This window comes from Spea bombifrons, chromosome 10, assembly GCF_027358695.1.
Source record: "Spea bombifrons isolate aSpeBom1 chromosome 10, aSpeBom1.2.pri, whole genome shotgun sequence".
In the NCBI taxonomy this organism is placed as follows: domain Eukaryota; kingdom Metazoa; phylum Chordata; class Amphibia; order Anura; family Pelobatidae; genus Spea; species Spea bombifrons.
The window spans coordinates 2,003,653-2,020,406 of NC_071096.1; the positions used below are offsets into that span (position 1 = coordinate 2,003,653).

The following is a 16,754-nucleotide window of genomic DNA, read 5'->3' on the forward strand; positions in this document are numbered from 1 at the left end:
AGATGAGATAGATGGAGCTCAAAAATCAGTATTTACCTTGAGACACATCCCTGGTTAAGTATAAGCCGGGAGGTAAGGTGGCCTTTTCGCTATAGCAGCTACCTGCTGATTGGTCAGTTTCTTTGGTTCCTTTAAGACCAACTACGAAGAGTATATTGGGGTTCTAGTTTTTTTGAGGGCCACCACAGAGATACAATTTTGGCCAAAGTCCTGGCCATGGTTGAGGACCTCCAGGAGTTCTTCTGAACCTTAGAGAACTCCATTCACGGAACACTGAACTCAACAAAGTCTAACCTGCTTAAGGATCCATCCGAGCTCATGATTATACCAGAACTGGATGACGTAAACAATGTTCAACTCCGTGTCTTGTAAACATTCCCCGGGGTCTTTACGGCCATTTATAGACCCATCTACCTCACTTTTAACAACTTTTCTAGACAATTAAGAAAAGCTCAACAAATATATCTATATAAATTTCGTATTCTGTAATTAAGCCAGTAGATTGTTTTCCACCAAGAACGACAGAAAGACGGGGTCTGCTTGTTTGTATTGGATATCTGTGCAGAAAGCTGTTTATTAGAAACTATTGATTACGAAGATGTCACCTCTTTGAATATCAAGTCAGCTTAACTATCGCGAAACAACCCTCTCGTCTAAATCCAACGGAAGCGAATATTTACTTTCCAATGGAAATAAAAGCAAATAATTAATAAAAATATTTATCGAAGGCCAAAGTATTTCGTACCATGATTTTATCCACTTTCGGTGTGAGTTATTATGAATTAGAAACTTCTTTTTTAGAATGTGCCAAGAACTTTCAGAATCAGATTTCATTTAAATATTAGGCACAAAAAAACCAGGTAGTTTTCCAACCATAACTTCTGAAAATGTTTAAATTTTTTTCCCCATAGTATAATTTTTAACTTACATACATTAGTAGAGTTTAGAGCGGGGAATAATCCCAACCTTAGCTACTTCTTTGCCCGAGAGACATTTATTGGAACGTATGACCCCCACCAAGCTCTGTCACTCTATGTGTCACATAAGGATATTTTCGTGAGCTCCGAATTGTTTGTTAACGGCCGTCAAGAACATTAACGCTTGAAGAATTCCAGGGAATACCATAAGTCTGTCTCCTGGCATGATGTATAAACCCATATACTGAATGTTAAAGGAGACTGCCTTTAAATTGATGGGGTATTTAGTCGCCAGCCTCTTCTGATTTTCATAGCTTTATTACCTCCGAGACCCTCGGAGTGACAGCATCGACTAAACGAGAACGTATAAACAGTCAACAATTCCTGTACTTAAGTTTAATTGACTGGTTCGCGATCCTCATATTGATCACCGTAGTTCACTCCGGGACACAATTAGTTATCAGATCGTCTCGAAGCGTATCGATGTAAATGTAAAGGCACCCCTTTGTATTGTAGAATGGCTTGGTTTCAATGACAAGTATAATGAAAGGTAAAAATGTTTACAGAAGTTAAATTAGAATGGATTTGATTGGACCTTGATTCAGTTTTTTAGTTAGCAAAATTATATTCTAATCTATGGAAAAAATGTCAAAAGAAATATGATCTGGAAGCTAAAATATTACTAATTTTTTGCAATGTTAATTAAAAGACAGATGGATTATTTCCAGTTTATTTGGCACATATCGCAAAGAGAGAAATGATAACATTTGAATATATAATCTGGGGAGTAAATAAATAAAGTACAATAATTACTGAAATATGTTTATAAAATAGATGTAATTCACTTGTGTAATAATTACATGGCCTTGGGTCGGGAGTTGAGTGTACAGTTTTTACTATTTTGAATATTTAATCTACTGTTTGATTGGAGACTGAGAGTGTTTTTGAATCGCAAAATGGATGAGGGTCATGTTAGGCGGCCATGTTAGGCAATCATGTTGGACAGCCATGTTAGGCAGTCATGTTAGGCAATCATGTTGGACAGCCATGTTGGACAGCCATGTTAGGCATCAATGTTAGGCAGCCATGTTAGACAGCCATGTTAGGCATCAATGTTAGGCAGCCATGTTAGACAGCCATGTTAGGCAGCCATGTAGGGCAGCAATGTTGGACAGCCATGTTAGGCAGCCATGTAGGGCAGCAATGTTGGACAGCTATGTTAGACAGCCATGTTAGGCAGGCTGTGCTGTTTAAAAGGGATGGATTAAACTTTTTTTGACTAGTGCCCGCTGCTGGGGTGAAATTTTGCTCTTATTGGAGTCAGAAAAATTTCCGGGGTAACTTCTGCTGGAAGAATATTTCAAATTCTAATTAGTATAATTTTTTTGATTTTTATATATTTTTTTAAATTTAGACTTCTCTTTAATTTTCTTTTTTAATTTTGAAGGGGCTGCAACCTTTATCCAGCCGAATACGATGCCTCCTACTAGTGGTTGGTGGCAGAAATTACTTATTATCCATACCAACTCCCGATTCATTATTACCTCATTCTACTTGTTTCAAAAATATTTTATTGATTTATAAATAAATATATATTTATATATACTGGCTTTTTTTTAAACAAAATTACTATTAATACCAGGCCCTGCCTTGTTATACCATAACGACCTGATAATTAAACACAAGTTTCTCGGTTCCCACAAAGTAATTAGATTAATACGTGCTTTTTTTAATCGACTTTAATTAAAATGATATTTAAAAAAGCTAAAAGTCAATTGTGTAAACATGGCCCAAGGTGGACCTGTTGTGGATGCTGGTCGGCGCGTCTTTAAGTGCGTATTTTATGAACTACATTTTTTTTTTAATTAGTTTATTTTTGTGGCGGAATAGAAAATGGAAAAAAAAACATACTACATAAAGAAAAAAAACATTAAAAAAGAGTTAATGATTTTGAACCAGAAAATGCTTTTTTGACCTTAAATTGTGGGTCACGATGACGCCATTTTTTTAATGATAAAAACAATTTGAAGAATAAAAGTTGTGTTGATGAGTTGCGGGGCAGAGAGGGTGGGAGATTATTTATGTCTTTAAGGCTTAATCCCCTAACAACAACACAGAAACGTTTAAGAAACATTTTCAGTCTCTATGACAACAACCAATCAGTGTCTGCCATTGAGTCACATGACAATTAATCATTCCCTGAGAAAATTGTTAATAAGGCCAATTTTTATTTGATTAAAGAATTATTTAAGGAATTAAGACTTCTTTGATCTTCTCTAACAGGAAGGAGGAGTCGTCGCTCTCTTTAAGATCTGTCGACAGGATTGTTTTAAGTGCCTATACCCTTCTGCGCTTCGGACTCTGGCCTCCGTGTGCTGCGTGGAAGAGGGGATTTACCAATTGGAAAAGGTAAGCGTCACCATTTACATTACATATATATGCGTGCGGAGCCCAGCAGATTCCGTAGCGCCATTCCAATAAGGAAGAATTCAAGAGTAACAATAACATTCATGGTAACAAAGTATAAATTAACAATAATACGCACATGCCTTATGACATAACGGAAAGGAAAAAGACGAGGACCCTGTTCTAGAGAGCCTACAATCGATTTAAACATGAAAACACTTAGAATTCCAATCAATTGGCGGGGAATAGGCTCAATAACAACTGCTATCCACGTGGATCAAATTAAATCAAGTCAAGTTCATCATTGGATCCTTAAGCCACAATAGAGACATGGCATGAAATACCTGGAAACCGGTCAAGGTCTCCTGCTCCCCATTTCAGAAATCAGGAAACTAATGCTCCCATAATCCTCTGCAAGACAGCTTTATGGCAGTCGTGGGTATGTTGTGCCCCCCCCCAAATAAAATGGATGCTTAAGTCCCAATATTGGTTTCCAGTTGACATTGTTTCCGATATGCCGTTACAATAATGTCAAGACGGAACACAGTCTATCGCTCAATAACATGTCGGGATACATACATTTCTGATGTATCGGCAGGGATGTATCACGGGATTATTTGTCTATCTGAAGAACGAAACCTCAAAAGAAAACGAATTCCAAAAGCCACCCATTAAAATAGCAGGACATGGCGTCAAGGGAAAATAAGAGGTCTGGGAACGTTGAGGAGTTTCTTTGTTACGAGAACCTTTTGATATTTGTAGCATAAAGGCGAGAGAATTGGTTAGAAGGGAACTTGCTTTAGTTGAAATGATCATTTAGTAACAATGTATCTGAGTTGAATTTTCCGTGGACGGCTCGAAAGAGAAGGAATTCTGAGAAGGATTCTGCTGTGAATCCCAGTATTCAGAGAGGAGGTTGAACCAAGGGAGGTATGACATCATATCCAATCTCCCCAGTAACTGAACACTCCATAATACAAAAAAAAACATGGAAATTGATTAGTGTCCCATTCTTAATGCCTCTCCATACACGGAAGCAGTAGGAGAACAATAATGGTGACTTTGAATCTAGACACTTCTTCTGGCTTCTTGTCTTTATGGGTAGATAGGTGTATATAGCGTCTCCCGGTATGTTAATGAGATCATGCAGTGCTTTTGACACCTTTTATTGGTACTTTTTCTAATCAGCTAATCTCAGCCCTTGGCTGGAGCCAACGCAGCTGGTTTTCCGATGCCTCCCATCTGCGAGGCTCCTCTCGTGGAGAAGACCTAATTTTCCCCAAATTCAGCAATTCCACCGATGAATTCTTTTTTCTATTTTACTGTTCTGACATCATAATACGCTGAGAGATTAAACTCTATGATTTTACGTCGTATAATATTCAACGAGGCACGTGTTTTCTGAACACAGAGAAGACAAAGGTCGTGGTGGGAAATGAAATGGTTGACTCGGTGGACGACACATTAAGATCTATTCAAGGATCCAAAACATTCATTAGATTAAAAACAGACTATAAGTTATTTCTAACATATTTCTATATTTATTCCTGAACATTTTATTTCCCATCCCTTATAATAAACGTTATTCACGAATGTCTATTGTCCTTTAGAGCGTCGCCTTATGCAGCTCATACTTCGTTAATCACGGCGGGTTTTGTTTTCCGTATCCTAACAAAATTAGGTTCAAATTTAAATTGACATCAGGAAAGAAGAAAAATGTAATTAACCATTTAATTCTTGAGATATAAACATACAATTGAACCATTTCAGCGCAAATCTTTATAATCAGGGTTTATTTAAGTGAAACGGTATAATTGATTTGGAGATATTGCATGGTCTATCCTTCCCCTCCCCCGCTCCTGCAAAGGTAATTTAACAATCTGGGGGAAAATTAACTTAATGGGGAGGAAAAATTATATAGATCCTGAGAACAGGAAATTTAGATGGCTGCTCCCTCGGTATACACATAAATTGGGTTTCTAAACCCTATATTGATCAATTTAATCAGAACCCCTAAAATATCAGATTTTTGGAAATATGAATAATATCCATTTTAAGGTTAAAAAGAACGTTTTCCTGTTTACCGTACAATAAATAAATAGACAGCCCAGTCAATGAACAAAGAATTCTCGTTCCACCCGTAACATAACCAAACATTTCATAAGAATGTTTCCTTTCTTCCCCCGCGAGGTTTTACGAGGATTCCCCACGCTTTATAATCTCAGGTATTGCGTATCCTTAACGCGGCGGCGACAAAACCCGCAAGCCGTAGCTAATTATAGGTTTATTGCGTCCCCATAAATAACGCTAATTCTCATCCAGGATGTCAGCTCGTAAATGTTATCTGTCACAGAGCTCTCTTAATGAAACCTGAGATCGTTTGAAACATTTGAGCAATTTATTAAACTCGTAAAAAAAAAATAAAAATAAAAAAAAAGATTCCTAGAAAATCTTATAAGACGTTCTCAAAATTACTGTAGACTAAATAATCATCAAATTGGGACAGCGGAGGTTTAGATAGAATAACACTTTATTTTCTTTTTAAATATACTTTTTTAAAGAAATTTTTTTCTTTATCAGAATAGAACAGCTAAAAGCTTTAAAGGTAAACCGTTTTAACCTTTATTTCCTATTTATCTATAGGTTGTTGATGCCTTAATGCCTCCTTACCAGGAACCTGTGGGCTCCTCCTACCCGGAGCCCTCCCTTGAGGAACGCGGCCAGGACTGCCCACTGACGTCGGTGGCCGTTCCCACGGATAGTGGGGGTTCCTATCGCCGCCAGCGGGCATTCCTGCTGAAATCCCGGGGTTCTCTGGGTTTGACCCGGGTATGACTCTAATGTTCACACAAGCCACTTTCTACTGTTGAGTTTGTATGATGACACTTAAAGATTTAGTAGCTTTTTTGGAAAAACAGCCTTCTTTCCCCCAAAAAATATTAAATCAATTTAGATTGTTTGATAGTTGATACCAGTTAAGAGCTTTTTTTTTAAGGTTTTCAGGGAGGGTAGAAGCTTCACAAAACTCTTTTAGGTCTCAAGGTCTGTGACTTAAAGTACATAGTGATGATGATGATGATGATTATTATTAGGTTGCAGTTTTTTGGATAATTAGATCATTCTAAGGCCACTTGCCTTTTTTTTATTAAGTTATTAATCTCTATAGAGTGTTCCTGGCGTCGTACCTATACCTGGGAACTTCTTCACTCCGGCTACCTGGAGCCTTCCTTTGCGTGACTCGGCTAGGACCGCCCACAGATGTCAGTGGGCGGTCCCACTGACATCGGTGGGCAGTAACACTGATGTCAGCAGGACACACCCCCATTTAAAAGGCAAATATTTAAAAATAACTGAAACGCATCAAACATTCTATTCTCTTTGTTATAAATCCTTTTTAAGGGGGATTTAACTGAACATCATTTCTGCGTTAAAGAAGAAAACATAAATCCTTCGCACAATTTACGTTCTTCAGAAAATGCAAGATATATATATATTTTTTTTAAAAAGAGAACATTTTTTTTTGCTTAATTTTCACAAAAGTTTCTATCTGGGAAAAAAAAAACGGAATGTGGTTTAATTACTCAACTCAGACTCATTTAGACACGATAGATACGCTGTTACCCGGAGGCCACAAACCGCAATCTCTGCGATTCTCGTTATTAGGACTCCTTATCATTTCCCCTTATTTATTTATTTATTTATTTTTTAATCACAAATAACTCGAATCCACTAAACATTTTTAAACAAACTAAATCCTTGCTCCATAGGTTCTTTACGCATTTCTAGGCCCCCCTCTCCGGCCCCCCGGAATAGTTTACTTTTTCTTACGTATATTATAGATTAAAGCGATGAAATAACTCATTTAGATAAAAAAAAATTATAAAAAATATTAAATATCTCAATGAGAAGTGCATTCTGGGAGTGCTCGTCTCCTGCTAGAATATTTCGGTGTTTGGGGGGGTTGTTGAGATTATATATATATATATATATATATATATTGGCCCGCTTTAGCCGGTATTGGTCCAGTAGCAGATTACTTAAGAACCGTGATATATACCCAAATATAGATAGAAAAACACTTGGAACGCTCACTATACAAGATATGGGAAGCACTTATTTGGGTTCATTTGAAAAAGAGACCTCTGAGGTCCCAAATCTTATGTAACTTTGCATCTTTGCAAAGACCCCATATGCTACAGCTAGACCCATTTATCTTACTTAAATTAAAAAAAAAGATTTATAACACAATAAAAGCCCCCCTCCTTCTGGCAATGGCTTCATAAAACAGCAATTATAAAAAATATAGTTGTAATATTTTTATTATTAAGTTTATTTGCCCCGTCTCTACAGGGGGGGGGTTGGCTAGCTCTAAGTATAGTCATCATAGACAAATGTATGGATCTATATGTATCTTTTTAAGATTCTTTTTTGCATTTTCCACATTTTCATTAGCAACAATTCAAACCGTACAATATCATAAAAAAACCCCAAACGAATTCATCGTAAGCGGTGATTGCTAAACAAATACACCCACAGCTAGGAGCTGGTTATGCGCCGATGTATGTCGAGCCTCGCGGATTTCCTGGCGACCATTGTAGATGAAGGATATTAAAAAATAAACGCAGTGGATGTTTTTTATCAGCTCGGCTCATATTCCAAACCAGCTTTCTATCAATAAGTTGCTTCCAGGTACTTTGCAATGCAGCGATATTAAAGAAATACAATTGCCGCGGCCGGCTCTGTGTACATATTTGCTCATGTAAGCCAATGTATGTACGTTTTTTTTTTCTCGAAATGAGTTTTAACTCCTTCGATGTAGAATGTTGGGAAACGTTGTATCCATAAGGTGTATTCTTTTATTTTTATTTTTTAGAGACAGGAGTCCGTCCAAGCCGTGTTTCCCCTCAATAAGATGATAAAGTAAAATAAATGGGGGGGGGAGGGGGGTGTTATTGAACTTATAGTCAGCGCAGAAAAACTTGATTTGATAAATTATTAAAAAATCTGAAAAAATAAATGATGTAAAATTGATAGATAAAGATTATGCTTGCGAGCCGAGCCTCTCCACCAAAGATTTTGGTTTGGCTTCGTCTGTCAATTCTCGTCTTGTCATATCCCTTGAATTTATGTATTGTATAAAGAGCTGCGTAAACTGTTGGCGCTATATAAATAAAAGATAATAATAATAATTTGACAAACATTTGAGGCTTAGATACAGTCGCGGATTTTGGCGTAAGGCAGAAGGTCCAGACGGTGGCCTCTGTCGCATAACAAGGGGCCAATTCCCCTCTTGGGTGATCGGACTCCCTGTAACGCCTCTGCTCGGTGGGCTGGTCAAAAGGGAGATAATCGATCTCCTCAACATCATGGAGGCCTTAAGACTCCATGGTGCACTATTGCCCGGTTCCTCATGTCCTTAAAGGGCAGTGCGCTGGGATATGACATCATATCCTGTCACCTAGCAGTAATGGCGCTACACTGGAAAAGGCTTAGGGCAGCGCCAGAGGCAAATACGCCGCTGCTTTAAACCACCAAATTTACTCCAATTCTACTAAACTTCACAAAACTAACCTGCTATTATTCATTCATATTACTTGTTAGACTGGGAATGATGTCGCTACTAACATTCCGCCTCTCAGTAATTTATTTAATTTATTGATTACCCAGCATATTTCCCAAGGTATGGTTACCGATAAACCATCATTTTATCCTGACTTTTCCCCAAACGTTAAAGCTTTTCTTACAGAATTGCACGGGAAACATAACTCTATGGAGATGATGATGTCATTAAAAATAATGTCCCCGGTTGATTGCGTTGGTGGGAATGTGTTTTAGACACCGCTGGACTGGGGAGGAATGAGTATTGGACGGTGTTATTGAGAAAAATAAACCTTTTTACGAGACAAATTGTTTTAGCCAAGCAAATGTATTTCAGAAGTGCGTTCACACCACAATTAGATAATGCACAATCGGAGGCTTCTGATCTGATTTACTACGCCGCGCGTCTCAACATGGCCCTGCTAATGAATTGGTCGGGGAAGTGCGTTGGATTTGGTAAATTGCACGTCTGTCAGGGCCCCGTGAAAATACATTAAATCAAAACAGCGATGTGAGGTCTGTCCTGTGTCATTCTGTCAGCCGCTCCATTTCAGCACCGGCTGAAAACCGCACAGCGTATATACGGGAGCCGTCTGTCGATCCGTACATCCCATCTCACCAATAACATTCATAGACACTGAATGGAGCAAAAAAATCATAGTTATGGGTCAACTGGTAAGAAAATGATATCCAAAAATCCCTTTTTACCCTTTAAGAACTTTTTTTGTTTTGGAAAGTTTACCATTGTGTTCCTGTCTGTTAACCCTTCATCAGGCTTCTTCATTTCATTACAAATGCCGTGAAACTGGCCAGGGCATGTCTTTAATTAAAAAGGAGACTTAAGAGTGCTACTAATATCTCTCCTCAAAGATCTTCTCCTTCTGCATCAGGTTTAAAATATAATACAAAATGGGAAGAATATTTTGGAGAAATAAATAACCGTATGTCAATGAATAGACATGCTAAGATCTCAAATTCCTTCCAGCACCTAAGGGAGGGGGCAATCAGGTGAATTAAGTGGGGTTTTTATAAAGCTTTTTTTCTGGGCTGGTGTGTTATTGGGTAATTGTTCTCTTAGCGCCAGTATAAGCTAAAACAATGTTATGTGTATTGCTAGACTGTATTATAATTTATTCGGATAATTACTGAGGATAAATGGCTATAAATTATCTGTGAAAGCGTTCAAAATGGAAAATGCCTAAAATCACTAATTTCCCAGAGCTAGATTTAGTCCGGGAACAGTCACCCATTCACACACGCTTATACAACATCGCCACCTAGTGGAAGAATGGGTGAGTTACTGGGGTTGGTGCTTTAGCTACATATTCATATTGACTACATCATTCATACACATTTCTGCAATTTAAAAATTGTATTTTATTATAGGGTTTCTAATACATTTATATTGTTTATTTCAATTGATATTTATTTCAATTGAAAATAATATATGTTTATTTAAAACCGGAAAATGTAACGTTTGGGAAAAGTGACAGAACTGCTTTAAGTGAGAAGCGTCTGGTAATAAATTATTTTTTAAACCTCGTTGTTAATCATTCAGATGTCTCATAAAATATCTAACTTAGTTTTAATTAAGTTTAATTAAGTTATTCACTTCAATTCACTTTTAAGCTTGAGTAGGGACTCAATAAGTTTCCTTGGGTCCCTAGAGTGAATGAATTAGTGCTTTCCATCACAATATCCCTTATGTTACTATCTAGTATAAGGATGAAGTTTCCCTGCAGAAACCCTAAAAACAGTAAATATGGAAATTATATTATTATGCATAGATTCATTCTGTGTCAACTGCTGCCCTCTGCTGGAGGAACTGGGAACAAACTGCAACGAAGGGCTTTTGAAAAAATCATTTATTGTGACTGGGTATAAAACTTTATTATTATTATTATTATTAATATTATTAACAGAAAATAAATATTTTTTATTTTTATTTTATTTTTTCTATGATGCTATAGATAATTCACTCATTAGTCCAAAAGCCTCATCCCATGCATGTTTAAATGCCTGCACTGTATTACCCTCTACTATGGGAGGCTGCTCCACTTATTTACCACCCACTCAACCTTTTTTTCCCTTCTTTTTTCAGCTTTATATTAGGGATATGTAAGTTTTTCTTCCTCCATATAACTGTAGACAAAGGTAATTGCCAAGTAAAAAAACACAAGCTTTTTTTTTATTATCATACCCCCCAAAAAATAATATAATAATAAATTAGCCCTTGGGCACCGTTTAGCAAATGTTACTGACCTCCATTTACTATTCTTCTGCTGATCCCCTAGTTGAATAATTAACATCTGATCAATTATTTGAAAGTGGCAAAATATTGATGAGGAAATAAAAATTAAGTAGTTTATGTCGTTTGTACTAAAACACATTGGAACAAGAACAAAAAATACCCAATTTATTATTTAAACCGCTGGCGTGCGTCTTCGTCTGGGTTATTGTGTTCCATATCCATTAAAGTTAAAAGCCAGCCTTGGTTTGCTGGTTATGATGCCGCACTTTGGGATCGCAAACACCATTAAATCATTACAGATTATTTCCAGACGTGATTTCACTTCTGCAAAGTAATGTTTTCTCCCAAAATGTTTATATACATTTTCCTTTCCAGAACCATAAATCACATCAATAATACAGGTACTCACATAACTCACAGCACTCACACTCACATACAAATTGCAGTGCTCACAGACAAGCACTCACACAACACACTGCAAGACACACTCACATCACACACATAACTTGCAGCATATTGATACTCCCACAACTCACAACACTCACAGACAGCCATATAATTCACAGACACTCACAAACACACTACTTAGCACCCACACTACAACTCCCATTGCTCACAGACAGGCACTCACACATACCACTGCAATTACAGACAGTCCCACAACTCACTCACAGACAGGCACTCACACATACAACTTCAATTACAGAGAGTCCCACAACTCACAGCACTCACAGTCACACAACTCGCATGGACTTACACAACTCGCATGGACTTACACAACTCGCAGGACATAACTCACAGCCACTCACACAGTCATTTCCCATCACCTAGGCCTCATAATTAAGGCTATTGGTGACTGGGGCAGGGTTGGAGGTGCTGACATCACATAGTCCTTGCAGGGCATTGTCTATGGATGGCTTAAGTGGGCCCTCACCTTGCTGTCCCTGGTGCCCCTACCCCTCCTGCCCAGTGGAAGTTACGGCCCTTTGGCTAGGTGGTGCCCACAGGCCGCATGCTCGACACCCTTGACTTAAGGTCTATCAAGCTCAACCCTCCCAAGTACCGATATCCGTTAACCCAAAAGAAAACAAAGTAAAGATAAAATAAACTCTATAAGCAGTCAGATTACTCCCTGGATGGAAACACCGGGTAGGGGGAAAAAAAAGTTGAAGACATTTAGTTGTTGGTCAGAAAATGGGCAGCAGGTCTCTGGAAATGTGAGAATACGGATCAAACGGCAATTAAAAGCCGAATCCTGGACACAGAGGCCTTGTTACAATGTAGCAGCAGGTAGAGTTTGGTGTTCTTATAGCACTCGCGTCTTATTGTATCTCCTTCCCACCCACCGTGTCGTAGTGGTTATACAGAAGCTACATGGGCACTGTTACCCAACTTTTTATTGTCTTCAAGAACTTTTCGTATGGACACAAGTAGGATAATGACCCCATAGATCATTTTGTGTTACATCCTAAGACCTTTCATTTCAGACAGGACAGGGGCTTTCACAGAAACTCTTGATGGCCTCTTCCAGGCCACCAGTTGGACAAAGTCATATTTATTTAGGGCAATATTTAGCTTCAAACACAACCAGCTCTTCCTTCTGTTCATAACGAAATCTTAGTAATCTTAGTAATTCTGGAATTATTAATGTTATTTGGATAAGATTCCTGCCTAGGTTCTGTTCTAACTAATTGTCCGAGCCTTAGTCCGTGATATTTCATGAGGGCCTACAGAAACAGTCGCCTGCGTTGCACAGATTTGCTGACCCTTACCTCGCAGAACAGCTGGCACGGCTATCCGTAACGTTCAGGATTTACAGAATTATTGAAGTGGTAAATCCAGGCTACAAATTGTGTCGGGATAGGCAGAGCTCGTTAGAGGAGATACCAAAAACCAAGGCAAAAAAAAATGCAAGCTGACAAAACTTCCGAATTTCGCCCATTAATGTCTTGCTCAGTAAGGAAGAGAAGATATACGCCGCTGTTAGCCGGGATCATTAGCAGATACATTACTTATTTAAAAGTCAATAGTCATTGTGGCTTTAGTATCCGAGGTTTGTTTTTATCCACGCAGACACGTCCCGTTCCCGGTAAACAAAAGTAAAAAAAATTGCTTTTTTTATTTTTTATTTCTTTATGTGAGTCAAAAACCCCCGGGGCAGATAAAATTGAGATCTTGTACAGAAATTCTTGATGTCTGACCTTGTTTCCAACTACGAAGCGAATGGTCATTATTATTACATAGAATGACAGCTCCTTATCCGGCGACGCTTAGGTCTGGCTCGGTGTCTTTAATGAAATTCATCGTCAACACAGTTTTTCATGAATTATTTAGAAATCTGGAGAATGTCTAATTTTTTCGAGCTTGTAAGTAAAATGAGCTTGACTTTAACAAAAGCTTGGCTCGGGGAGTCTATCGATAAAGCCCTAACCCTTCCATTCATTAAAAAAATGAGAAAAGCAGTGATCTTATTTCTAGAATTCTCCACCAGGATGTAGATTAATAGCCATATAATATATCCAATTAGTCGAATGCTGCCTTTTTTATGTATTTCAACTCATTATAATTTCTGCTATTGACAGCGGTTTATTTTTGGGGCATTGATTGAGTTGCACTTAGATGTCATCTGCGTGACCAGTAAGCGAGTGTTTTGGTGTCTTCTCTCCCACGTCCGTCCGTCCCCTCAGGCCCTACAGATACTTTGTGTGAATTATTGACTGACACCGAGGCTGAGTTCAGGACGTAACTTTGAGGGTCAAAATCAATGAAACTTTTGAATACAAGTTCACTAAAGATTCTTATTAAGTATTTATCAGCGGGTCATCCCCGTCATTCTAGCTGGGAAGTAAATCAATAAAAGAAACAAAATAGCAAAAAAAAAGCCCCCCCCCCCAAAAAGAACACAATAAAATAAATTATTAATAAAGAAAACAAAAAAAAAAAAAAACAATATGACAATAAACAAAATAACAATTTAGAATGTGCTTTTTTGGGGCTTGGAAACAATGTATTTGCTTTGAAACAAGTCTGTGTTCCTTCAACACTTCCTTCAATGGTTCTGGAACATTGTCGACTTATTCCTACTTATTTTCCCAGCAAGACCCATACAGGACATCGCTGGGTCAGGGACCATCTCACTTAAGTGCTTCCACTTGGGGGCTTGGGTTAGTAAAAGCTGGAATCGCGTGCACTTCCTTCATGAATCAAAAAATCTTCTTGAATTCCAAGAGGAACGCCAAGCGTTCTGGAAACCTTCTGAAAGAGATTTATCATATTATTATTAATGATTTTATTTCAGATTACTTTTTTTGTAGAGCAGGAAACTAAAATTGTAAGAAGTTCCAAAGCTCAGTACAAGCAAAATAAACTCATCCCGGCACTCGTAGGCGAGTCAAGTCCTTGAAATGTCGTTGAGCTGAGTAGGAACCAAGATTGGTTTCTCAACGGCGACCTCATCGGCTGTACCTACCAAAATAGCAAAAAACAAATATATTATTTATTAATATATGCAAAAAAAATGTATTCAAAAGTTTTATTAAAAGTTATTTGCGTGCAAAATGTTTATACGATTTACTTTAGAGAGATAAGACCATTTTAAGAGCCTTTACAGACATATTTGAGTTCAGCAAAGAGTGAAAATCTATCTTGCTTGAAAGATAACAAAGAATAAACAAATAAAAAAGAAAAGCCAACGTTTCCATGGCTTATTTTGGTGAGAATTGTGGGCGCAGATTCCAAAGGCTTTAAATCAAAGAAGGTCCTCTATGAAATGATGAAAAAAGTATGAAAAAAAACTAAACTAACGCATTTCTCTTTAGAGTCTCCCAGGAATAACAGTCAAATGGATTAAAAATCTCTTGGTAAGAAAACTATAATTAATCTTGACATAATTAAAAACAAAACAACCATGACTAATAAATCAATTAAACAGTTATTAATTTGAATTTCATTTAGGGAGATGCGCTAAATAATTCAATCTTTATGGAAGTTAGAAATGATGATCGGACGTCTCCGTAGAAAAGTCAGCTTTAACCTCTAGAAACATACAAAGGGAGTCAAAATAAAAAAAAAGATACGGGGGGAGGGGGGACGAGAAATTGAATAAGGAATAAAATAATTAAATTCAATTCTAATGATAATAAGTCAAACTTTTCTATAGTTTCAAGATGATAAAAAAATCTTTTTATTCAATTTCTTCTTTTCAATATATTTCTTTTGTCCACATTATTCTATTGAAAACCACAAAATGCACCAATAAAGTACTATTTACCCCAATCTATTCCAAATTAGTTAGTGGTGGGGTTGTTTTGGAATGCGGTTCAAGAACGTTTCTACTGCTTTCTGTTATGAATTAAAAATCAATGTGGTCAATCAGAATTCAATATTTAACAAGCTGGAATACTGTTACAGCTGAGCAACATCTAAGAAGAGATACGTAGAACTGCCTCCCAGCAGAAGTGGTAGAGGGTAATACAGTGAGGGTATTAAACATGCATGGGATAGACATACGGCTCCTGAATCTAAGACAAGACCAACGACTGATTAAGGTTTGAGTCTTTACAGCAGGAGAAACGGGCGACTAGACGGGGGGGGCGAATGGGTCTGGTTTGCTGGTTTCTACCTTAATTCTGTGTTGATTTGGTTTATATCGCTGTCAGTGGCTTTCAGTTCAATTTGAAGACTTTTTTATGGACGGAGGTTTAATCACTAAATTGTCCCCGCCCCCCCGGTAGTCCTAATTCATAATCTTCTTTGTTTCCAGGTGGATGGGATATTGTGTTTAACGGACATTCTTACGGATGATTCACAAACCGAAGCGTCCAGAGCAGAAGCCGCAGCTGTGATCGCCCAGATAACCTCTCCTCACCTAACCTTCACTCAACACCTCAGCAGCTTCATCGAGAATATGGAGGAAATAGTCACCGCTCTCTTAAGTGAGTATGACGACCAAGAGACTACCAAGTGTTATGCGAGAGTAGGGCAGGTGCGTTTAAACGAGAAGCGATTGAGGAAGAATGAGGAAGAATGAGAAGAAATGCAAGGCGTGATGGGGTCCAGTTGAGTTGAGTGAAGGAATGAGAAGGCATGGAGTTGGGTTGAATGGAATGCGAGGAAAGGCAGATGACCTGGTGAGTAATGTGTGTTACATTGTTACATATATACAGAGAACACAAGCGTAAAAAGTTGTTCTCATAAAACAAAGCCGGTTGGGGGACAAATTACACTTTGCTGCAAACAAATGTATATACAAATACTTATAGGACAAGGCTTCCTGATAGCTGCTAATATCTACAACCCTCGTTCCTCATCAGTAATTTCACAAAAAATATCTGCTTATAGTAGCCCAATTATCAAAGCGTCTTAAGAAAGTAATTGGCCCCTGGCTTTCTGTTCTAAACGTCACCTTTGTACTGGGTTTTAGTGCTTGTGATCATCTCAATCATTAAGTTTTCTTTATTTCATAATGTATTTTTCTGAATGAGTCCCGCTACTGGGAAATATTAAAGGCCAGTCCCATTCAAAGGAAGACACGCCAGATCAGATTCAATAGCAACCTTAAAATATATAGAATACTGTATTTA

General features: G+C 37.8%; 1 protein-coding gene across 1 annotated transcript in view; it reads left to right on the top strand.

The window, feature by feature from the left end:
* The window catches only part of INSC (INSC spindle orientation adaptor protein), a 34,518-nt gene that overhangs the window by 12,166 nt on the left and 5,598 nt on the right, over nt 1-16,754 (top strand). The window contains exons 6-7 of the mRNA XM_053448361.1: nt 3,201-3,326; nt 15,935-16,106. Of these exons, the coding sequence (XP_053304336.1) occupies nt 3,201-3,326; nt 15,935-16,106 (298 nt within the window). The remainder of the gene's footprint in view (nt 1-3,200; nt 3,327-15,934; nt 16,107-16,754) is intronic.